The 23,489-nt window shown below is 44.2% G+C and overlaps 1 protein-coding gene and 8 non-coding genes across 10 annotated transcripts in view; all 9 read left to right on the top strand.

Annotated features, from left to right (window-relative positions):
- The window catches only part of LOC141167109 (lysozyme C-1-like), a 28,202-nt gene extending 21,380 nt beyond the window's left edge, over nt 1-6,822 (top strand). The window contains exons 5-6 of one of the 2 annotated variants that reach the window (XM_073654465.1): nt 6,527-6,582; nt 6,680-6,822. In XM_073654465.1, the coding sequence (XP_073510566.1) occupies nt 6,527-6,554 (28 nt within the window). In that variant the 3' untranslated portion in view covers nt 6,555-6,582; nt 6,680-6,822. The remainder of the gene's footprint in view (nt 1-6,526; nt 6,583-6,679) is intronic. The other variant, XM_073654464.1, reaches the window with a different exon arrangement.
- Nucleotides 6,823-8,711: 1,889 nt separating this feature from the next.
- LOC141167962 (U4 spliceosomal RNA) lies at nt 8,712-8,853 on the top strand. Its single transcript, XR_012251741.1, has one exon. It is a non-coding gene; the product is annotated as a U4 spliceosomal RNA (small nuclear RNA).
- Nucleotides 8,854-9,134: 281 nt separating this feature from the next.
- On the top strand, nt 9,135-9,279 carry LOC141167952 (U4 spliceosomal RNA). The gene has a single exon (XR_012251732.1). It is a non-coding gene; the product is annotated as a U4 spliceosomal RNA (small nuclear RNA).
- A 282-nt stretch (nt 9,280-9,561) lies between these two features.
- LOC141167852 (U4 spliceosomal RNA) lies at nt 9,562-9,702 on the top strand. The gene has a single exon (XR_012251639.1). It is a non-coding gene; the product is annotated as a U4 spliceosomal RNA (small nuclear RNA).
- Nucleotides 9,703-9,975: 273 nt separating this feature from the next.
- Nucleotides 9,976-10,119, top strand: LOC141168000 (U4 spliceosomal RNA). The gene has a single exon (XR_012251767.1). It is a non-coding gene; the product is annotated as a U4 spliceosomal RNA (small nuclear RNA).
- Nucleotides 10,120-10,399: 280 nt separating this feature from the next.
- Nucleotides 10,400-10,540, top strand: LOC141167964 (U4 spliceosomal RNA). The gene has a single exon (XR_012251743.1). It is a non-coding gene; the product is annotated as a U4 spliceosomal RNA (small nuclear RNA).
- A 280-nt stretch (nt 10,541-10,820) lies between these two features.
- Nucleotides 10,821-10,966, top strand: LOC141167997 (U4 spliceosomal RNA). The gene has a single exon (XR_012251766.1). It is a non-coding gene; the product is annotated as a U4 spliceosomal RNA (small nuclear RNA).
- Nucleotides 10,967-11,130: 164 nt separating this feature from the next.
- On the top strand, nt 11,131-11,271 carry LOC141167993 (U4 spliceosomal RNA). The gene has a single exon (XR_012251764.1). It is a non-coding gene; the product is annotated as a U4 spliceosomal RNA (small nuclear RNA).
- Nucleotides 11,272-11,551: 280 nt separating this feature from the next.
- LOC141167961 (U4 spliceosomal RNA) lies at nt 11,552-11,691 on the top strand. Its single transcript, XR_012251740.1, has one exon. It is a non-coding gene; the product is annotated as a U4 spliceosomal RNA (small nuclear RNA).
- Nucleotides 11,692-23,489: the final 11,798 nt, after the last annotated feature.

The raw sequence follows: 23,489 nt of genomic DNA, 5'->3' as shown, positions 1-23,489 counted from the left end.
GTTTTGGGGTTGCTTTGCTGCCTCTGGCACTGGACTGCTTGACCGTGTGCATGGCATTATAAAGTCTGAAGACTACCAACAAATTTTGCAGCATAATGTAGTGCCCAGTGTGAGAAAGCTGGGTCTCCCTCAAAGGTTATGGGTCTTCCAGCAGGACAATGACCCAAAACAAACTTCCAAAAGCACTATAAAATGGTTTGAGAGAAAGCACTGGAGACTTCTAAGGTGGCCAGCAATGAGTCCAGACCTGAATCCCATAGAACACCTGTGGAGAGATCTCAAAATGGCAGTTTAGAGAAGGCACCCTTCAAATATCAGGGACCTGGAGCAGTTTGCCAAAGAAGAATGGTCTACAATTCCAGCAGAGCATTGTAAGAAACTCATTGATGGTTACCAGAAGCGGTTGTTCGCAGTTATTTTGGCAAAAGGTTGTGCAACCAAGTATTAGGCTGAGGGTGAGAATACTTTTGTCTGGCCCATTTTTGGAGTTTTGTGTGAAATGATCAATGATTTGATTTTTGCTTCATTCTCTTTTGTGTTTTTTCCTTGCAAGCAAATTAAATGAAGATAATAATACCAAAGAATTTGTGATTGCAATCATTTTCAGGAAGAAACTAAGTATTATCTGACAATATTGCAGGGGTGCCAATACTTTTGGCCACCACTGTATCTCTGCTACAAGCACATTTAGGCCACGTTCACATGTTCAGTATTTGGTCTGTATTTTACATCAGTATTTGTAAGCCAAAACCAAGAGTGAAAGAATCAGAGGAAAAATATAATAGACACATCTGCAGCACTTCAGAATTTCTCACCCCCGCCTGGTTATGGCATACAAATACTTACAAAATATTGAACGTGTGAATTGGATTGCTCTCAGACCAATATTATTCAATGAGGCAGTGCAGATCTCAATTGTATTCGGCATGAGAAAATAATTGTATGCCAAATGGATCATCAGTATAGCATCTGATTTTTATGGATACATTACAATTCTGTAGCATTGGAAACTGTAAATGGTCCTGGAAAACATTAATAACTGCTGAATAAAAAACGGATTGCACAAGATTGCACACAGATGGCAAATGGATGACAAGTGAGAAAAAATCATACCATTCTACTGGACAAGAATGGCACCGATGAATTTTACACAAGTGTGAGCGATATAAATACATGGCTCTGGTAAATACAAATTTATAGACATACACACACAGCTCTGATACATGCACATTTATATGCATTTTTATCGATACACATAGCTCTGCTTCATGCACATTTATAGACACAAAGACAGAGTATACATTAGCACATTTTGCAGTTCTTTCCAAACATGTGATTGATCATATGACCTGAAAGGTCTGGAAACTAGTCAGGTGAAAGGTCCTTTCCAGTAACTTCTTCTCTTACCCTGCCCTGACCAGATAGATCAGTATGGAGCTGGAAAAGAGAACAGTGTTCTCAGTGCTCAGAAAGGATGATGTGTCAGTGTTCTCCTCTGCAAATTGTCTCTTCAGAGAGGAAGAGGAGTAGAACTCTATTGCCATCTATAGAAAGTAGCAATTCTAAAATTCAATAGTGACCGTTAAACGAGCCTTATCACATGACTTAGGAGAAAAGCCAGAACCAGAAACTCAATTTGCAGACACTGTGTTTTGGGGTATTGCCCCTTGTCAGTGCTAAGGCTCATTAAAGGGTCACTATTGACTTTTAGAATTGCCGCTTCCTGTGGGTGGCAATAGAGTTCTAGTCCTCTTCCTCTCTGAAGAGACAATTTGCATGTTTCCCAGAGGAGCATTGCGGCTTTTAAAGTCTCCTCACCCGACGTGCTTAACATGTCACTCTCCGTAAGGAGAAATATTACCCCTAGATATGGTGTTCTCCTCTGTCACAGGAAGATTCCTCCGGACTATAAGACAAACACACTTTTTAGCAGGACTTTTTCTTTTTAAAAAGTGCATACTTATAGTCTGAAAAATATGATATACTTATTGATATATTAGATACTAAGCAGAGAACCATGGTCTTGTTAGCTTTACCCAAGGGGACATTAGCAGACCATAGAGCAGTTAGAAGAGCAGATAAAATTATTATCTATGCATGAAGGAAATCAGGAAGCAGGGGCTTGTGGGAAATGCGAACAAAAGTTAATTTTAAAAATTAAATGTGTCTGACCATGTACGGAACATACAAGAGCTCCTGGGCAGGGGAGGAAGCAAAAGAAAGTATACAGACACTACAGCAGGGGATCACAGAGGATTCATTTTGTGAGGTAAAATATTGTTTAAAAACAGGCAGTGAAATATTTTACGTCACAGAATGAAGCCTCTGCGATCCCCTGCTATAATGTTTGCATTAGCTTTTGCTTCCTCCTCTGCCCAGGAGATGTGAAATGTGTCAGACACAGACAATTTTTTAAATTAACTTTTGTTTGTGGGAAAACCCCTTTAACCCCTTTCTGACATTGTCAGTAATAGTACATCCCTGTGCCCTAGGCCTATTGGACCAGGTACGTACTATTACGAGCAATGCCATCACGCCCGCACAGAAGCTGTGCAGGGCGATCGCTGCCGGGTGTCAGCTGATTCTCACAGCTGACACCCGGTGCTATGTGCCAGGAGCAGTTCCGCACCACTCCCAGCACATTAACCCCCGAAATGCTGTGATCGAAGTTGATCGCAGCATTCCGCAAACAAGGGGAGGTAAGCATGCCCCTCTTACCTTCTCTTCGGCATCCCTCGCTGTCTGTGTTGGGTCCCACTAGTTACCATGGTGACCCGATGTCGTCATGATGACATCCGGGTCACCAGGCATCAGGAACTTACTTTGATCATGCGCAGTGCACGTTCAAAGTAACTTCTGCAAGCAAGGTTGATAGGCTGTATAGCATAGAGATGCTGCTGCTGCATCGCTATGCTATACAAGCGATCTGTCTTCAAAAAGTGAAAGTCTCATAGTGGGACAAAGTGTAAAAGTGTCAAAAAGTGAAAAAAATATTGCTAAAATATTTAAAAAAAAAATAATAATAATAATCCAAAAAAATAAAAATATACTGTTCCCATAACTAAATATTATTATAAAAAAACAATAAAAATATACATATTTGGTATCACGACGTCCAGAATGGTCTGACCTATAAAACTGCCCCACTAGTTAACCCTTTTAGTTAACAAGGTAAAAATAAAATAAAAACGAAGCAAAAAACTGCCAAATAAAAAATGGAATAAAACACAATCAAAAAGATGAATGTAAATAAAAGTGGTACCACTGAAAATATCATCTTGTCCCACAAAAAAACAAGCCACAATACAGCTCCATCAGCCAAAAAATAAAAAAGTTATAGCTCTCAGAATAAAGCGATGGAAAAAAAATATTTTTCCTATAGAATAGTTATTATTGTGTAAAAGCGCCAAACATAAAATAACAATATAAATGTAGTATCGCTGTAAATGTACTGACTCGAAGAATAATGATGCCTTATCAATTTTGCCACACATGGAACGGCATAAAAAAAAAAAAAAAAAAACAATTCCCAAATTGTTGGTTTGTTTATGTACTCAGCACTCAAAAAATTATATTCATGAAAATGATGCAATCTTTATCATCAATATTGATTGCATCATTTTCATGAATATCATTTTTTGATTGCCGAGTACTTAGACATATTACATAAAGAGTGGAACATTTACTCGAGCTTCACATCATACACCGAGTGCCGTACACCTATTTGATTGTTGGTTTGTTTATGGTGCCTCCCAAAAATTGGAATAGAAAGCAATCAAAAAATGTCATTTGCCCAAAAATGGTACCAATAAAAACGTCAACTCATCCAGAAAAAAACAAGCTCTTACATGACTCTGTTGCCCGTAATATGGAAAAATTATTGCAAAAACTAGTCTTTGCAAAAAACGGGTCTTTGAGTGTGTAATAGCTGTCAAACGTAAAAACCCGATCTGAATCTGATATCGCTGTAATCGCATCAACCAGAAGAATAAAGTCGTATAATCACTTATACACTTATAAAGCACTAGGAATGGCATAAAAAATAAACTTTAGGATAAGGGTTGAGCTAGGGTTAGAGATGTGCTAGGGTTAGGGTGCTCGAATGACATGCTCCAGTCTCCACCCCATATGTTTTGCGGCTGCTATACAGCCAAAAAACCCTCAAGTGAATTGCCCTGCTATGCACGAGCGATCCCCGCATGTTTTCTTTTGGGTGTCTAATAACTGTGAAACATGCGGGGCGGGGACTCAAGCATGTCACTTGAGCACCCGCAACAAATGGTGCATACCCAACTACCGAATGTAAACTCAAGTAGCGAGCACTTGCAATTAAGACTAATGACAACTTATTCAATATGATGGCCTAATGTTACCAAATTCTGTGTCGTACCTCTGGGTTCAAAATGTTCACTATACCCCTTGATAAAATTCTTGAGGGGTGGAGTTTCCAAAATGGGGTCACTTTTGGGGGGGTTTCCACTGTTTAGGCACATCAGGGGCTCTCCAAACGCGACATGGTGGCCGCTCTCGATTCCGGCCAATTTTGCGTTCAAAAAGTCACACAATGCTACTTCCCTTAAGAACCCAGCCGAGTGCCCAAACAGTGGATTTTCCCCACATATGGGGTATCGGCATACTCAGGAGAAATTGCACAACAGTTTTTGCAGTCCATTTTCTCCTCTTACCCATGTGAAAAAAAATTGGGAGCTAAAATATAATTTTTGTGGAAAAAGTTAGATTTTTTTATTTTCACGTCTGTATGTTTTAAACTTCTGTGAAGCCCCTGGGGGTTCAGGGTGCTCACCACATATCTAAAGAAGTTCCTTGAGGGGTCTAGTTTCCACAATGTTGTCCCTTGTGGGGGGTTTCCACTGTTTAGGCACATCAAGGGCTCCCCAAACGCGACATGGCGTCCGCTAATTATTCAAACAAATTTTAAATTCAAAAAGTCAAATTGCGCTCCTTCCATTCGAGCTCTGCCATGAGCCCAAACAGTGTTTTTTCCCCACATATGGGTTATCTTCTTGCTCAGGAGAAATCGCACAACAAATTTGGGGTCCATTTTTTCCTGTTACAATTGCAAAAATAAAAAAATTTGGGTCTAATGTAACATTTTTGTGAAAAAAGTTAAATGATCATTTTTTTCTTCCACATTCCAAAAATTCCTGTGAAGCACCTGAAGGGTTAATAAATTTCTTGAATGTGGTTTTGAGCACCTCCAGGGGTGCAGTTTTTAGAATGCTGTCACTTTTGGGTATTTTCTTTCATAAAGGCCCCTCAAAGTCACTTCAAATGTGATGTGGTCCCTAAAAAAATGATTTTGTAAATTTTGTTGGAAAAATTAGAAATCGCTTGTCAACTTTTAACCCTTATAACTTCCTAATGAGCTTCAAGAGGTAGTCACCGGAAATGGTCTTCCAACAATCTGGAAGGAGTTCCCAGAGATGCTTAGCACTTGTTGGCCCTTTTGCCTTCACTCTGCGGTCCAGCTCACCCCAAACCATCTCGATTGGGTTCAGGTCTGGTGACTGTGGAGGCCAGTTAATCTGGCGTAGCAGCCCATCACTCTCCTTCTTGGTCAAATAGCCCTTATACAGCCTGAAGGTGTGTTTGGGGTCATTGTCCTGTTAAAAAATAAATGATAGTCCAACTAAACGCAAACCAGATGGAATAGCATGCCGCTGCAAGATGCTGTGGTAGCGATGCTGATTCAGTATGCCTTAAATTTTGAATAAATCCCCAACAGTGTCACCAGCAAAGCACCCCCACACCATCACACCTCCTCCTCTATGCTTCACGGTGGGAACCTGGCATGAAGAGTCCATCCGTTCACCTTTTCTGTGTCGCACAAAGGCATGGTGGTTGGAACCAAAGATCTCAAATTTGGACTCATCAGACCAAAGCACAGGTTTCCACTCGTCTAATGTCAATTTCTTTTGTTCTTTAGCCCAAACAAGTCTCTTCTGCTTGTCGCCTGTCCTTAGCAGTGGTTTCCTAGCAGCTAATTTACCATGAATGCCTGCTGTACAAAGTCTCCTCTCAACAGTTGTTGAATAGATGTGTCTGCTGCTAGAACTCTGTGTGGCATTGACCTGGTCTCTAATCTGAGCTGCTGTTAACCTGCGATTTCTGAGGCTGGTGACACAGATAAACTTTTCCTCAGAAGCAGAGGTGACTCTTCGTCTTCCTTTCCGGGGGCGGTCCTCATGTGAGCCAGTTTCTTTGTAGCGCTTGATGGTTTTTGCAACTGCACTTGGGGACACTTTCAAAGTTTGCCCAATTTTTCGCACTGACTGACCTTCATTTCTTAAAGTAATGATGGCCACTCGTTTTTCTTTACTTAGCTGCTTTTTTCTTGCCATAATACAAATTCTAACAGTCTATTCAGTAGGACTATTCACCTGACTTCTGCACAACACAACTGATGGTCCCAAAACCATTTATAAGGCATATTTTCAGTTGTGTCACACTTTTTTGTTAAGTATATAATTCCACATGTGTTAATTCATAGTTTTGATGCTTTCAGTGTGAATGTTCAATTTTCATTGTCATGAAAATACAGAAAAATCTTTAAATGAGAAGGTGTGTCCAAACTTTTGGTCTGTACTAAATATCTTTTACAAGTAGAATGATGGTCATATTGCTATTTGTTAACATATTTAATTCTTCTTACTCACAGGGATGCTTGGAAGTATAACTGCAAAGGAAGGGATTTGAGCCATTTTTTAACCGGATGCTAAATAGTTCAAGAAATCTCATCTGCCCACCATTGCCTAACATGTCTATACTTGTGTATATCACAATAAATACTGAATAGCAAAACTTTTGTGAGTTGTGATGTATCAGGAAGGGAAGAAGAAGAGTGATGAGCGAATATGTTCGAATTCCAATCTCAATACGTAAATTTGACACAAATATGGCACATTTGGATTCGTGATTGGAAACACGAGCATTTTCTCTTAAATCGGCAAAAATCGGTAACATTTGGCAAACAAAGGCAGGAAAATTATTGCGGTGCAGCTACAGTGCTTTTAACATTTTGGCTAGCATGCTGCTTGTGTATGATGAGCAGGGGGACATGTTTGATGAGGGGAGGGGCTGGGGAGAGGTCAGAAGAGCTCAGAGGAGTGGTGTGCTTGTAATCTTTTTTTTTTCTGCAACTTTAAGTGTGCAAATTGCGGCAAGCCAATCAGAGCTCAGGAAGCATCCACACTGTCCAGACACAAGAGCTTCTGCTACTGGCTTTTTGAAATCACTTGTCCTCTCTATATAAAGAGCGGCCATGTTCCCTGAGTGCCATTTTATGCATGTCACTGGTCACAGACGCTGCTCCTGTGTAATGAGAGATATTAGCTAGACAGGCGGTTGCTTGGAAGACACATAGTTTAGATAACTAGTCTCCTGAGTGCCTGTGAAATTGACCATGCAGCAAATTATTTTTCTTGCCCTATTACTGAGGTTCAGACAAAAACAGCAGGGTCCATGTGATAGAATTGTGTTGTGCACTGCTTGTATTGTGCTCTATGCATGAGTATACCTTCAATCTATTTTTCCACTAGCTAATGTGATACAGCAAGCAAGCCCTAGTAGACTACCTGTTCATTTTTGGGGGGGAGAAATTCAGCTGTATGCACAGTAAAAAATATCGATATTTTTTCTGTTGCTAGGCAGAGTCCAAACAATATTTTTTTCTGTCGCAAACGTGATACCCTCTGCTACAAACCACCTAGTACTTTAGTGCCGCTGAACTTCAGCTGTTTTCAGAGTAAATAAATATATTTTTTCTGTTGCTATCCAATGTCTAAAAAATACTTTTTTTCTGTAACAAATGTGATAGAGTCTGCCATAAGCCACCTAGTCCTTTTGTGGCAGTGAAATTCAGCTGTTCGCAGAGTAAAAAAATCAATTTTTTGCTGAGACGAACGTGAGACAGCAAGCAAGATCTGAGTTTGAAATATCTTGGAGCACATATTCTATGTTATATAGGCCTCATTCCCAGTAACAAAATATATTCTTCTGTTCCTAATGTTATACAGCAGGAGACATCTCAGTTTGAAATAGTTTGGAGAATAGCTTGTATGTTATACAGGCTTCATCCACACTAAAAATATACTTTCTTCTGTTACTAACATTATACATCAAGCCAAATATTACCTTGGCCTTTAGTGCTGCTGAAATTCAGCTGTGAAAAAACCTGGAAATCTGAACTGAAATGTAAATTGATGTGCATGCAAAATGTAAATGCATGTTCACATAAGGCCATTAAACAGTAAAAAAAAACAGCTGAGAAATTCAGCTGTGTGCAAAGCTGTTGCAGAGGAAAAAAATCTAATTTTTTCGCTAATAGTGTGCTCCTACCACACTATCTGAGCAACAGATAAGGGCCAGAAAGAAGAAGAAGAGAAGGGGGTGGGGGAGAGGAAGGGGAAGGGGGATGAGGAGGGGGAGGTAGAGAAGGAGGAGGAGCATCGGCCAGTGGGGAAAGGACATTTTGTGTCCCACAGCATCGTATTGACAGTTTTCACTTGGAGCAGGAGAGTGCGAGCTGATGTGCCGCATTGGCCAAAACTGACCCCTTCCCTGAGCCCTCAGACTGCAACTCCCAGGAAGCCTTGGTGCAGCGGGGGAAGGGAAGTAGTTATTTGGAACTCATCATGGCGTAAACGAGCTCTTCCTGGAAGCGGGGATTACTTGATCACCTGAGTTACTTTAACTTTGTGCAGTGGCAGTATTGTGGCCCATGAGGTTTAAACGAGGCGTTATTATTGCTAATTGAAAACTTTTCCCAATACCCCCTCCATGATGACTTGAAATCCTTTCATCAACGGCAAATTTTGTTGGTCTCTCAGGAGACTTAATCCATGGTATGCAAATGACAGAGTGGTAGCTCCTCCCAGTGGGGAAAGGAAACCTGGCGTCCCACAGCATCGTATTGATAGTTTTCGCTTGGAGCAGGCGAGAGCAAGTTGATCTCCACGCAATGGCCGAAAATTACCTCCGTCCTGAGCCCTCAGACTGCTACTCCCAGGATGCCTTGCGTCAGCGGGGGCAGAGCAGTGGTCATTTAGAACTCACCATGGCTTAAATGAGCTCTTGCTGGGAAGCGGGGATTCCTTGGTCACCTGAGTTACTTTAACTTTGCGTAGTGGCAGTATCGTAACCCACGAGGTTTAACCGAGGCATGATTATTGCTAATTGAAAGCTTTTCTCAATACCCTGCCATCATTAATGACTTGAAATGCAGTCAGGATCGGCAATTTTTGTTGACCTCTCAGGAGACTTAATCCATGGTATGCAGATGACAGAGTGTTAGTTTCCCCACAGTGGGGAAAGGAAATATTGTGTCCCACAGCATCGTATTGATGGTTTCCACTTGGAGAAGGAGAGAGCGAGCTGATCTGTCCTCAATGGCCAAAAATAACCTCTTCCCTGAGCCCTCAGACTGCAATTCCCAGGATGCCTTGCGGCAGCGGGGCAGGGGCAGTGGTCTTTTGAAACTCACCATGGCTTAAATGAGATCTTCGTGAGAAGCAGGGATTCCTTGGTAAGCTGAGTCACTTTAACTTTGCGCAGTGGCAGTATCGTAGCCCATGAGGTTTAACTGAGGCTTGATTATTGCTAATTGAAAACTTTTCCAAATCGCCCGCCATGATGACTTAAAATATAGTCAGCATCAGCAATTTTTGTTGGTCTCTCAGAACACTTAATCCATGGTATGAAAAAGACAGAGTGTTAGCTCCTCAAAGTGGGCAAAGGAAGTTTTGGGTCCCACAGCATCGTATAGATGGTTTTCACTTGGAGCAAGAGAGAGCGAGCTGATCTGCCCGCAATGGCCAAAACTGACTACTTCCCTGAGCCCTCAGACTGCAACTCACAGGATGCCTTGTGGCAAAGCAAGTGTTCATTTGAAACTCTCCATGGCTTAAACGAGCTGTTGCTGGGAAGCGGGGATTTCTTGGTCACCTGTGTTACTTTAACGTTGCGCAGTGGCAGTATTGTAGCCCACAAGAATTAACCGAGGCGTGATTATTGCTAATTAATATTTTTTTCAATACACTGTCATCATTAATGATTTGAAATACAGTAAGCATTGGCAATTTTTGTTGATCTCTCACGTGTCTTAATCCATGGTATGCAAATGAGAGAGTGTTGGCTCCTCACAGTGGGGAAAATAAATCTGGCGTCCCACAGCATCCTATTGATGGTTTTCGCTTGGAGCAGGAGAGAGAGAGCTGATCTGCACGCAATGGCCAAAAATGACCTCTTTCCTGAGGCCTCAGACTGATACTGCCAGGATGCCTTGATGCAGCGGAAGAAGGGAAGTGATCATTTGGAACTCACAATGGTTTAAACAAGCTCTTCCTGGAAGAGGGGATTCCTTGGTCACCTGAGTTACCTTAACTTTGTTCAGTTGCAGCATCGTAGCCCATAAGGGTTAAACGAGGCATGATTATTGCTAATTAAAAACTTTTCCCAATAGCCTGCCATGATGACTTGAAATACAGTCAGCATCGGCAATTTTTGTTGGTCTCTCAGGAGACTTAATCCATGGTATGCAAATGACAGAGTGTTTGTTCCTACCACTGGGGAAAGGAAATCTTGCCTCTCACAGCATCGTATTGATGGTTTTCGCTTGGAGCAGGAGAGAGAGAGCTCATCTACCAGTAATGGTCAAAAATGACCTCTTCCCTGAGCCCTCAGACTGCAACTGCCAGGATGCCTTGCGGCAGTGGGGGATGGGAAGTGGTCATTTGGAACTGGCCAATGCTTAAACAAGCTCGAACTAGATGCGGGGATTCCTTGGTCACCTTAGTTACTTAAAGTTTGCGCAGTGGTAGTATTGTAGCCCATGAGGTTTAAAAGAGGCGTGATTATTGCTAATTGAAAACTTTTCCCAATACAAAGCTATGATGACTTGAAATACAGTCAGCATCAGCAATTCGCTTGGAGCAGCAGAGAGAAAGCTGTTCTGTCCGCAATGGCCAAAAATGTCCTCTTCCCTGAGCCCTCAGACTGCAACTCCCCGGATGCCTTCGGCAGCGGGGGAAGGGCAGTGGTCATTTGGAACTCACCATGGCTTAAACAAACTCTTCCAGGAAGCTGGGATTATTTGGTCAGTTGAGTTACTTTAAGTTTGTGCAGTGGCAGTATCGTAGCCCATGAAGTTTATCCAGGAAGTGATTATTGCTAATTGAAAACTTTTCCCATTTCCCCGCCATGATGACTTTAAATGCAGTCAGCATGAGCATTTTTTGTTGGTTTCTCAGGAGACTAAATCCATGTTATGCAGATGACAGAGTGTTAGCTCCTTCCAGTGGGGAAAGGAAATCTTTGGTCCCACAGCATCCTATTGATGGTCTTCGCTAGGAACAGGAGAGAGCGAGCTGATCTGCCCGCAATGGCCAAAAATGACCTCTTCCCTGAGCCCTCACACTGCAACTCCCAGGATGCTTTGCGGCAGCGGGGGAAGGGCACTGGTCATTTGGAACTCACAATGGCTTAAACGAGCTCTAACTGGATGCTGGGATTCCTTGGTCACGTGAGTTACTTTAAGTTTGAGCAGTGGCAGAGTCGTACCCATGAGGTTTAACTGAGGCATGATTATTGCTAATTGAAAACTTTTCCCAATACCCCGCCGTGATGACTTGAAATACAGTCAGCATTGCCAATTTTTGTTGGTCTTTCAGGAGAATAAATCCATGGTATATAAATGACAGAGTGTTAGATCCTCGCAGTGGGGATAGGAAATCTGTGGTCCCACAGCATCGTATTGATGGTTTTCGCTTGCAGCAGGAGAGAGTGAACTGATCTGACCCCAATGGCCAAAAATTACCTCTTCCCTGAGCCCTCAGACTGCAACTCCCTGGATGCCTTGTGGCAGCTGGGGTATGGCAGTGGTCATTTGGACCTAAAAATAGCTTTAACGAGCTATTCCTGGGAAGCGGGAATTCCTTGGTCACCTGAGTTACTTTAACTTTGCGCAGTGGAAGTATCGTAGCCCATCAGGTTTAACCGAGGCGTGATAGTGTAAAGGACATATCGATATTCATGCTATAGTTACTTTTATAGTTACTTCATTTATGTTGCTAGTAGTGTTGAGCCACCCCCGTAGTGTTCGGGTTTGGTTCGGTTCGTCGAACACCGGGATGTTCGTGGAACTGTTCGTCGAACACCTTAGAACACCGTCGAACACCGTCGAACACCGTTAAAACCAATGGCAGGCAAACAAAAACACATAGAAACACATAGAAAACACCTTCAAAGGTGAACAAAAGCTGACAAACTGCTCAGTAGACACTCTCTTTAAAAAAGCCGTCCGGCAATTCAGAAGCGGCAAACACAGGTACCCGACAATTTAGACAAGAAGGAATAGAGCATCACACATAGATTGGATAGATAGAAACATGTCAGTCACATATATAAGAAGTACAGTGACAGTGTTGCTTACTGTACTTGTCATTTAGTGTTAAAGGATTTATTAAAAAAAATAATAGTGTAATCATGCACCGTCTCTTTAAAAAAGCCGGCCGGCAATTCAGCATAGGTACTCGACAATTTATAATTGGTGTTGAGCCACCCCCGTAGTGTTTGAGTTCGGTTCGGTTCGTCGAACACCCTTGTGTTCGCCGAACTGTTCGTCGAACTGTTCGTCGAACACCTTCGAACACCGTTAAAACCAATGGCAGGCAAACAAAAACACATAGAAACATATAGAAAACACCTTCAAATGTGTCCAAAAGCTGACAAACTGCTCAGAAGACATAACTAACACATGGAAAAGTGACAAGTATATATAGTCATGCGAAAAGAAAAGAGGTGGAGGAGTAAAAGGAGGGGGAGACACAGATATAGGCATGTCATGCCCTTCTAAAATCCAAAAAGTGAGAAGCCGACATGGCCAGTCCGCTCCTGCCCGTGCCACCTCCGTGTCGCCGGGTTTGTGCCAGAGCCGCGGTGGACCCTGACGGCCAGCCCCCCTCTCCCAATACTGGTGCCTGTCCGCTGGTGGGTCGAGCGCGCCCCCCTGTGGTGGAGGCAGCTCTAAGCTATTTAATTTAAATTGTCTCTCTAATTTGAATGAATACACTTTAAATCCTTTTACAAGGATATATTGAAGGGCAAGTCTCATGCCAGCAGCCGCGTAATTCCAGCTCCAGTAGCATCCACTAAAGCTGCTGAAGTTAAAAAGCTTTTATATGGATTAAGCTCGGCTGTCCACCACAAGGCGTCCTACCGCCAGTCCCAGCCCCTATGCCTTGGGGTGCCTCCTGATGCTCTTCACTGAGTATCCCGTGGTCCCGAAGCATTTCCTTTGAAAAAATTAAGTGTCCAAACTACAGGTGGTGTAGCTTGCTTAACAGCCGGGATAATCCGCTGACTAGCAGACACTGCTACTAGGCACAAAGTATTTCCTGGGCTAGATGCAGTTAAAAATTTGTAATTAGATACTCTCGTTGGATGCTGAGAAGGCATTACATAGGGTCTCCTGGCACGCCATATATTATTCTCTTAAAAAGCTTGGGGTAGGGGTCTAGGTGACCCTTTTATAGCCAAAATCACGGCCCTGTAACGCAATACATCACCTAGGCTGAAGATAAATGGAACTGTAGCACCCCGAGGGCTCGGTTGCTGCAGAGGTATTGCACCTCACCCCGAGTTTGTTTGTCATTTTTATGGATTCAACAATAAAGAGTTTTTGAATTTTCCTCCTTTCTAGAGGTGCCGTTTTCTCAGTTTCTCCTCCTGTTCAACCCACAACATAATAACGAACTTTACATTGAATTTCCCAGTAAAAAACACTCAAAGGGGCGAATCGTAATTTGCTTTATCAGCTTATCATTAATGAAGACAGATTTTCACATTATAGTTTCTCAGTTTTAAGGTTGAATATAGACTTAATTCCATTGAGATCAACCTATAACCTAACATGATACAAGAAAACAGTTAGCTCTTTTAAAATTCAATGGAAGTAGGAGATAAAGGCCGACATAGACATTCTGCTGCAAGTTCACCTGAAACGACTGTTATATTTCTCCATAGAACTTTATGGGCAAAAACTGTCATCTTCTATCTCAGTAATGGGAAAGTCTGTCTTCACTGAATACAGATATTACCCGAGATTTGAGATTCTTGAGAATAAAGCAGAAAGAAGAGAAGCAGATTTCTCTGATAAGATATATGACAAGGTTTCTTATTTACATTTGTTCTTTTGATTTATGAAAGAAAATATAAACAATTACTCTACATAGCACAAATGTAATGGCCAACACTCAAATGCCGCAGATAGTAGGGCACGCCACCTGTCACTGTGGGCTACGAAACAAGAAAAACAAAGAAAACTGTTGCACTTTAAATGTGATAGAACAAGTCTGTAAACCCCTCGAAGAGGCAAGAGTTATGTTGCCGGTCAGCTCAGTTGGTTAGAGAGTGGTGCTAATTAGAGATGAGCGGTGTTCGACTAGAACTGTTCGCCAATCTCAAATTCGAGCTGTTTTGGGCGGTGTTCGAGTTGTTCGACGAACCCGAACGATTTGCAAAAAATTCGGCTGTTCGAGGTTATGTTCGATAACTGTTCGTGCACCAAAAGCGTGTCCTGCATGTCTGGCGCTATTTAGAGCACCAATCATGCAGGGATTGTCTGCCACTCACTGTAATGCCACAGCCATGGTGGTTGTGGCATTACAGTGATTGCCCAAATCGATGGGAACAGTGCCAACAGTGAAACATGAAAAGCCGGCAATTCAGCAGCGGCATACACCTGTACCCGACAATTTAGAACCGAAAGAATAGAGCTTCACACATAGATTAGATAGATATAAACATGTCAGCCACATATATACGAAGTACAGTGAAAGTGCTGCTTACTGTACTTGTCATTTAGCGTAAAGGATTTATCAAAAAAAATAATAGTGTTTTCATGCACCGTCTCTTTAAAAAAGCCAGCCGGCAATTCAGCATCTGTACCCGACAATTTATAACAGACAGAATAGAGCTTCACACATAGATTAGATAGATAGAAACATGTCAGCCACATATATACGAAGTACAGTGACAGTGTTGCTTACTGTACTTGTCATTTAGCGTAAAGGATTTATCAAAAAAAATATTAGTGTTTTCGTGCACCGTCTCTTTAAAAAAGCCGGCCGGCAATTCAGCAGCGGTGCCCGACAATTTATAACAGACAGAATAGAGCTTCACACATAGATTAGATAGATAGAAACATGTCAGTCACATATATATGAAGTACAGTGATAGTGTTGGTTACTGTACTTGTCATTTAGTATTAAAATAAAGGATTTATTATTAAAAAAATTGGCGTGGGGTTCCCCTTAATTTTAGGCTCTAGCGGAGGTTAAGCAGACAGCTGGGGCAGATGTTTGAAGCCTGGGAAGGGGGTAATACCCACGGAGCTTCCCAGGCTACTAATATCAGCCCCCAGCTGAATACATAGCCTTTACTAGCTATTAAAATGGGGGACCCCCCCAAAAAAATGACGTGGGGTCCCCCCTAATTTAATAGCTAGCAAAGGCTAGGCAGACAGCTGGGGGCTGATATTAATAGCCCAGGAAGGGAGCCATGAATATTGGCCCCCTCCCAGGCTAGAAACACCAGCCGTCAGCCGCCCCAGAAATGGCGCATTCATAGGATGCGCCAATTCTGGCACTTAGCCTCGCTCTTCCACGCTGCCCTGGTGCGGTGGCAGGGGGTAATAGGGTTGGGGTTGATGTCAGCTTATAATGCCAGCTGACATCAAGCCCAGGTTAGTAATGGAGAGGCGTCTATAAGACACCCCCATTACTAACCCCATAGTCAAAGTTAAAAAAAACACAAACACCCAGAATAAAGTCCTTTAATTGAAATAAAGACACAATCCTTTATTGTTCTAAATTAAACCATACTTACCATCACACCCATTCCAGCTGAAGCCAACGATCTCCCACGCTGTCAGTGATGTGCATGAGGTGAGCTCATGTCCAATGAACTCAGCTCACCTCCTGCACGTCACTGACAGCGTGGGAAAATTCTCCTGCAATCAGCGCTTCAGCGTGAGAATTTTCCCACGCTGTCAGTGACGTGCATGAGGTGAGCCGAGTTCATTGGACATGAACTCGGCTCATCTGGATGTCGTCACAGAGAGACGCTGAGCAGCGCAAGCAAGCCTGCGCTTCTCAGTGTCTGCGGGATGACAGGCTGGATGGCAGCGTTCTGCTGCGGTCCAGCCTGTTATCTCGATGTAGCAGAGCTGAAGCTGTCGTGGGAACCATGGAAAGGTAAGGATGAGGTTGCTTTATTATTTTTCTTTTATTGCAGGAGATCGTTGGCTTCAGCTGGAATGGGCGTGATGGTAAGTATGGTTTAATTTAGAACAATAAAGAATTGTGTCTTTATTTCAATTAAAGGACTTTATTCTGGGTGTTTGTGTTTTTTTTAACTTTGACTATGGGGTTAGTAATGGGGGTGTCTTATAGACGCCTCTCCATTACTAACCTGGGCTTGATGTCAGCTGGCATTATAAGCTGACATCAACCCCAACCCTATTACCCCTTGCCACCGCACCAGGGCAGCGTGGAAGAGCGAGGCTAAGTGCCAGAATTGGCGCATCCTATGAATGCGCCATTTCTGGGGCGGCTGACGGCTGGTGTTTCTAGCCCTGGAGGGGGCCAATATTCATGGCTCCCTTCCTGGGCTATTAATATCAGCCCCCAGCTGTCTGCCTAGCCTTTGCTAGCTATTAAATTAGGGGGGACCCCACGTCATTTTTTTGGGGGGGTCCCCCATTTTAATAGCTAGTAAAGGCTATGTATTCAGCTGGGGGCTCATATTAGTAGCCTGGGAAGCTCCGTGGGTATTACCCCCTTCCCAGGCTTAAAACATCTGCCCCAGCCGTCTGCTTAACCTCCGCTAGAGCCTAAAATTAAGGGGAACCCCACGCCAATTTTTTTAATAATAAATCCTTTATTTTAATACTAAATGACAAGTACAGTAACTATCACTGTACTTCATATATATGTGACTGACATGTTTCTATCTATCTAATCTATGTGTGATGCTCTATCTTTCTGTTCTAAATTGTCGGGTACCGCTGCTGAATTGCCGGCCGGCTTTTTTAAAGAGACAGTGCATGAAAACACTATTATTTTTTTTAAATAAATCCTTTACACTAAATGACAAGTACAGTAAGCAACACTATCACTGTACTTCATATATATGTGACTGACATGTTTCTATCTATCTAATCTATGTGTGAAGCTCTATTCTTTCTGTTCTAAATTGTCGGGTACAGATGCTGAATTGCCGGCCGGCTTTTTTAAAGAGACGGTGCATGAAAACACTAATATTTTTTTTAATAAATCCTTTACACTAAATGACAAGTGCAGTAACCAACACTGTCACTGTGCTTCTTATATGTGTGACTGACATGTTTCTATCTATCTAATCTATGTGTGATGCTCTATTCCTTCTTGTCTAAATTGTCGGGTACCGGTGTATGCCGCTGCTAAATTTGCCGGCCGGCTTTTTTAAAGAGAGTGTCTTCTGAGCAGTTTGTCAGCTTTTGGACACCTTTGCAGGTGTTTTCTATGTGTTTCTATGTGTTTTTGTTTGCCTGCCATTGGTTTTAACGGTGTTCGACGGTGTTCTAAGGTGTTCGACGAACAGTTCCTCGAACATTCCGGTGTTCGACGAACCGAACCGAACCCGAACACTACGGGGGTGGCTCAACACTAGTGCTAATAACACCAAGGTCTCAGGTTAAATCCCCATATGGGCCAGTTTGCTGTTTATTTCACCTGCAAAATAAGCTTGTTATCTTCTGAAAAATAATTGTTAAATTCCTTTTTAACATTTATTTTATTTTTCATTCATTATTTTAACCCCAGCACCCAGAACCCTGTTTTCATCTTCCTGACCAGGACAAATATTACAATTCTGACCAGAGTCACTTTATGTGGTAATAACTCTGAAATGCTTCATCATATTCCAATTATTCGGAGACAGTTTTTTTCGTGACACATTGTGCTTCATGCTGGTGGTAAATTTAGCATGATGTTTGCGTATTTTTGTAAAAATATCAAAAATTTGCCAAAATAATTTGAAGATTTCCAAATTTTCAGACTTTGAATTTTTATACCCTTAAACCAATTAGTTATGCCAAACAGAATTATTATTAGATAACACTAACCACGTCTACATCAGCATCATTTTTAAAAAGTTATTTTTTTTTTGTTTATCAGCAATTTATAGTTTTTTTCCAGCAAAGTTAACAAAACTATTTTTTTTTATTCATGTTCATGCTTTTGCATTCTCTCGCTTTTTTTAAAATAATTTTTCTATAGTCGCTTGTACTAGAAGCACCGAGCTGGAGTCGCAATTTGGGATATCCAACGATTATTGTATTTATGCATTTCCTTGCTTTCTGTTTAATATATATTTTTAATGCCGATATTGGCTAAACTTTCATATATTCAATTTTCACCAGAAATCTTAAAAGAGGCAGAAAGATCCAATCTTCCCTCCTTATGTGAATAGAAATTGGCAAATTCAAGAAATTAGCTCAGGTCCAACCAAGATTTGAACTCAGATTGCTGGATTCAGAGTCCTGAGTAGTGTTGAGCCACCACCGTAGTATTCGAGTTCGGTTCAGTTCGTCGAACACCCGTATGTTCGCCGAACTGTTCGCCGAACACCTTCGAACACCGTTAAAACCAATGGCAGGCAAACAAAAACACATAGAAACACATAGAAAACTCATAGAAAACACATCAAAAGGTGTCCAAAAGCTGACAAACTGCTCAGAAGACACAACTAACACATGGAAAAGTGACAAGTACATATAGTCATGCGAAAAGAAAAGAGGTGGAGGAGTAAAAGGAGGGGGAGACACAGATATAGGCATGTCATGCCCTTCTAAAACCAAAAAAGTGCGAAGCCGACACGGCCAGTCCGTTCCTGCCCGTGCGACCTCCGTGTCGCCGGGTTTGTGCCAGAGCCACGGTGGACCCTGACGACCAGCCCCCCTCTCCCAATACTGGTGCCTGTCCGCTGGTGGGTCGAGCCCCCCCGAGGTGGGGGGGGGTAACATCTGCAGAAGAAAGACCATCTTCCAGCCAAACTAAGATGTCTACTTCTTTTCGTGGACAATGTGATACGATCCCTTTCTTACTGACACGCCCATCGCTACAAATTCCAGATGAGGCACAAAAACAGCATGTGCTTCAATGGATATCAAGTGCTCCTTCAAGTGGGCTCTCCTCCACCTCAACTTCAACATCACAAATACTCCAGTCCTCAGAGGTGTCACCCCAATTGCACTTGCTTCCTTAAAGCTCCCAAGTCTCCAGCTGCCCGTCAGAGTATGAGGTAGAACAGATGGTTGAGTCTGCAGAGCTGTTTACTCATACTATAGACTGGGAATCAGAGGTCGGCTCCAGAGCTTCTGTTAATCCAGACGAGGAAATGATCTGCACTGATGCCCAGAATCTTTATGAGTCGCATCCAGGACCAGATGAAGAAGGTTCTGAGCATAATGTAGACCCTCGTTCCCAAACTGTAACTCCTGTTGGTGGAGACAATGATGAAGACGATGATGAGACTGAAATACCTGATTAGAGCGACAACTTGACTATTCGGTCAGGGCAGGAAGAGATTGGCTCTAAGGACGACGGGTGTGAGAACACACAGGGTTATGTTGATGAGGTTGGAGATCCCACTTACTCTCAACCCACAGTCAGCCAGTCGATGAGGTCAGCAGAGGAGGTGGAGGAGGATGTGACAATCCCAGGGGATGGGGATGACTCGGTACCCGGGCCTTTGCCTGGCCTTGTGGATGTCGCGGTGGTCGGCTCCCTGGCCCGTACCCTGGGGTCACTCTTCAAAAGTGTGGATAATTGTTAATTTTATAACAGTTCGTGGCATCTGGTCAGAAGCACTAGTGCTGCAGCAGTCCACTGAGGCCGGTGATAAGACAACTTGATGGTATAGCTCCCCACAGGTGGAGCTAGGTCTAAGGGCAGTGTATGCAGGGGGAATGCAGGACAGGCGAGACCCAGCTGGGTCAGAGCAAGAACGGGAATGGACATGGTAGTCACTTCAGTACCTTTTACTGGTTGAAATTCAGGCACATCCCGGAGCACTGTAGGGTGAAGGGTGCATATCAGGAGCCTCCCCAATGAGCGGGTGTAGGGCCTCCTGTTTCTTGCCTCTGCATAGTAAGTTTCTGACCTGCCTGGAGCTAGGCCTAACTTTGTCTCTGTCCTGCGCTGGCTGATCTTGTGGTAGGGCCTTCTCTTGGAGTTCACGCTCCCAGTATGCGGGGCCTAAGCGTCTCCTGGCTCTGTTACGTTTCAGCACCTTAGAGATCCTGGGACTGGTAGTTCTCCAGGGATTCCGGTTATGCCTTACTGGGTCATAGAGATCCCGGTAAGATCGGATCCGGTGTCCAGTAAATGCTTCGGGGTGAGCTGGTTAAGCTCCTCTGCCCCTTATGTACTAACTCGCCACTCGCCTTCGGCCTACTTGGGCCCTCACTAGGCTATACACACTAACGGCAGCTTGCAGCGCTTCACCGATCTTATGACGCCGGCACACCTTAAGCTGTATCTGGGCTCCCTGAATCTAGCTAGCAGGAGCCTTGTGCTCCACTGCTGAACTATTAACTGAGTTCTCTAGACTAGACTGAGCTCCACTGCAGACTGACCTCTCTTAGGCTTCTCTACTGCAGGAACTCTTCAGAGGATCTGTACTGCCTAGCTCCACCTTCCCTATTTATATCCCTAACGGGCTCCCTCTGCTGGTCTGAGGTGGAAGGTGGATATGTTTGAATGTTTATGGGGGCCTCTTGTGGAGGATTCCATCAATGCACTCTTCTAGGATCTGTGATACCAATCGAAGAGGGGCGACACAGATGCTATTGACGATGAGGTTAGGTTGCGCCTTCCTGGACAGAGACGGAGTACTGGAAGCACGTCAACAACTGCATCCTCAACCACAACTCTGCCTCTGACCACAAGTCGTAGTGGCTCTTCAGGACGCTTGGGCTCGAAGCCTTGCATAGCCTGGGCATTTTTTCAGATCGATAAGGATGACCCAACTCGTGTTATCTGTAATATTTGTCACCAAAAGCTAAGTAGAGGCCAAAAAATCCATAGTTTGAGTACGTCATGCATGTACCGTCACATGGATATGAAGCATAAGTTGCAGTGGGAAGTTCACTGTGTTACAATGCGGCCTAGCGGGCCGGGCCAACCACCGTCTGCCACATCTTGTGCATCCGCAGCCTCTTCATCCTCTGTGACTGGGGGGACAGCAGTCACACATGTTTTTTGACGCAGACCTGCCACCTCTTTACCCGCAACAGCCAGTGTGATTGGCAGGTCGTCAGTTTATTGGGAAGTGGAAACACCTGATGGTGTTGAGCGCTCTCGGACATCGAGAGCACCACCTTTGGATCAAGGCAACCTAACATGTCCGCCTGCATCTTCCTCACAGACCGGCAGTTTGCCGGGGACACCCTACTCAACCCCGTCTAAGCACAACAGCCAGCCCTCGGTCCCTCAGATGTGGAAAAGTAAAAGACCATTTCCTCATAGCCATGACAAAGCTAAGAGGTTGAATTTCACCATCTGCAAGCTGTTGGCTACAGAAATGTTGCCTTTCCGCCTGGAGAACACAAAGGATTTTTCTAGACCTTATGTCCGTCGCAGTGCCCCAGTACCAGATGGCCAGTCAGCACTACTTCTCAATGATAGGTGTGCCTGCGCTCCACCAGCATGTCGCACACAACATCACCGCTTCTTTGAGAAACTCTGTGTGTGACAGGGTGCATTTCACCACAGACACTTGGACGAGTAGGCATGGACAGGGGCGTTACATGTTGCTGACTGGGCACTGGGTAACTATGGTGATAGCAGGACAAGGGGCTGCTGTCCAAGTCTTACCGTCCCCACGAGTTGTGCGTCAATCCTCTTTATCTCGAAGTTCCTCCACTGCTTCTGCCTCCTCAACCTCCTCTCTGTCTTCCACCTGCACCCAAAGCCTGTCTGGTAATGCCACCTACTTTATAACTGCGCAGAAGGAATCCTGCACACCTCCTTACTATGCTGGCAGCAGGGCTCAACGGCATCAGTGTTTACTTTGAAATGTCTGGGAAATGTGAGTCACACAGCTGAGGAGTTGTGGTCAGCTCTGAAGACCCAGTTTCATGAATGGTTGTCTCCACTGGACCTGCAACCAGGGAAGGCCGTGTGGAACAATGCTGCAAACCTGGTTGCGGCCCTTCGCCGGGGAAATGTCACACACGTGCCTTGTATGGCTCACGTGTTGAACCTGATTGTCCATCAATTTTTAGCCCACTATCCCGGACTAGATGGCATTCTGCAGAGGGCATGGTCGCTGTGTGCTGACTTCCGCCCTTCGCATCCCGCAGCTCAACGACTTACATCTCGACAGAAGTCGTTGGGCCTGCCCGTTCACCGGCTGAAATGCGATGTGCCGACATGGTGGAATTCAACTCTGCACATGTTCTGACGTATAGCCTGGGCCAAAGAGATCCAGAGGTGGGGCAAATCACGCTGCAGGAGTGGTCTCAGATCAGGGACCTATGAAGTTGATGCGCCCCCTGGGCCGTGGGGTACCCGGAGCAGTGCCGGTAGACGCTGGGAGTTGTAGTCACTGTGGCGGTGACATGGTCCGTGACCCAGGGCGGTCAATCCAAGGGTAATTTGTATATATGGGTTTTATAATGTCCGACTATGCCACCTGTGGAGTGCGGCCAAAGGGGCCGCCGCTGCGGAGCAGTCCTCTGAAGCTGGTGGTTTTGCAGCAATGGTATTATTACTCCCCACAGGAAGAGTGTAGCTTCAGGGCAGAGTGGGTGGATGATGGTGGTTGTAGTGCAGGGAGTCAGTAATAAACACAGAGTCCGTGTGATGCAGTCCCAAGATCTTTACTCACAGTTGTTGCAGTCCAGATTACAGGTACCAGAGCAATCTCCCCCGTCGTGCTGTGCGTACTCAGTGAGGGGCTCAGTCCACCCCCAGATAGCTCCGGAGTACTTAGCAGGACCCCCTTCTGTGTGTCCTTTCTCTGGCCTTCTCCCTGCATCTCACACCCAGTGACACTTCTATCCGGTATTCTCGGGCCTTGGCGGGCGACGTGTGTTCCGTCCCCTGGGTCCTATGTGGCTACCTTCTTAGTGAGACAGGTGTGGACTTTGGCCTGCAGTACATGAAATGCTGCAGCCTCCGGTTTCTAGTTGAGCCTTGCTGTTTCTCCGCTAGTTGAGGGACCGGTTCCCCTTATCTGGCCTGACTCCTCTACCTCCTGGTAGCAGCGGGAGTACAGGTGGCCTTCTGCACGGCCCGTAGCCCTAGGGTGACTTCGGTTCCTGGAGCCTTCCTGCTCCCACTCCTCTCTTCTCTCCTTCAGTCCTGGGCCTCCCAGGCTAGGCCTGCCTCCGGAGCAGAGCTCATGCAGAGCCTCTGCTCCTGTCA

The sequence above is a fragment of the Phyllobates terribilis genome, unplaced genomic scaffold (assembly GCF_046119375.1).
Source record: "Phyllobates terribilis strain yellow unplaced genomic scaffold, ASM4611937v1 Scaffold_11__3_contigs__length_659146591, whole genome shotgun sequence".
Lineage (NCBI taxonomy): Eukaryota > Metazoa > Chordata > Amphibia > Anura > Dendrobatidae > Phyllobates > Phyllobates terribilis.
This window is presented reverse-complemented; position numbering and strand designations above follow the sequence as displayed.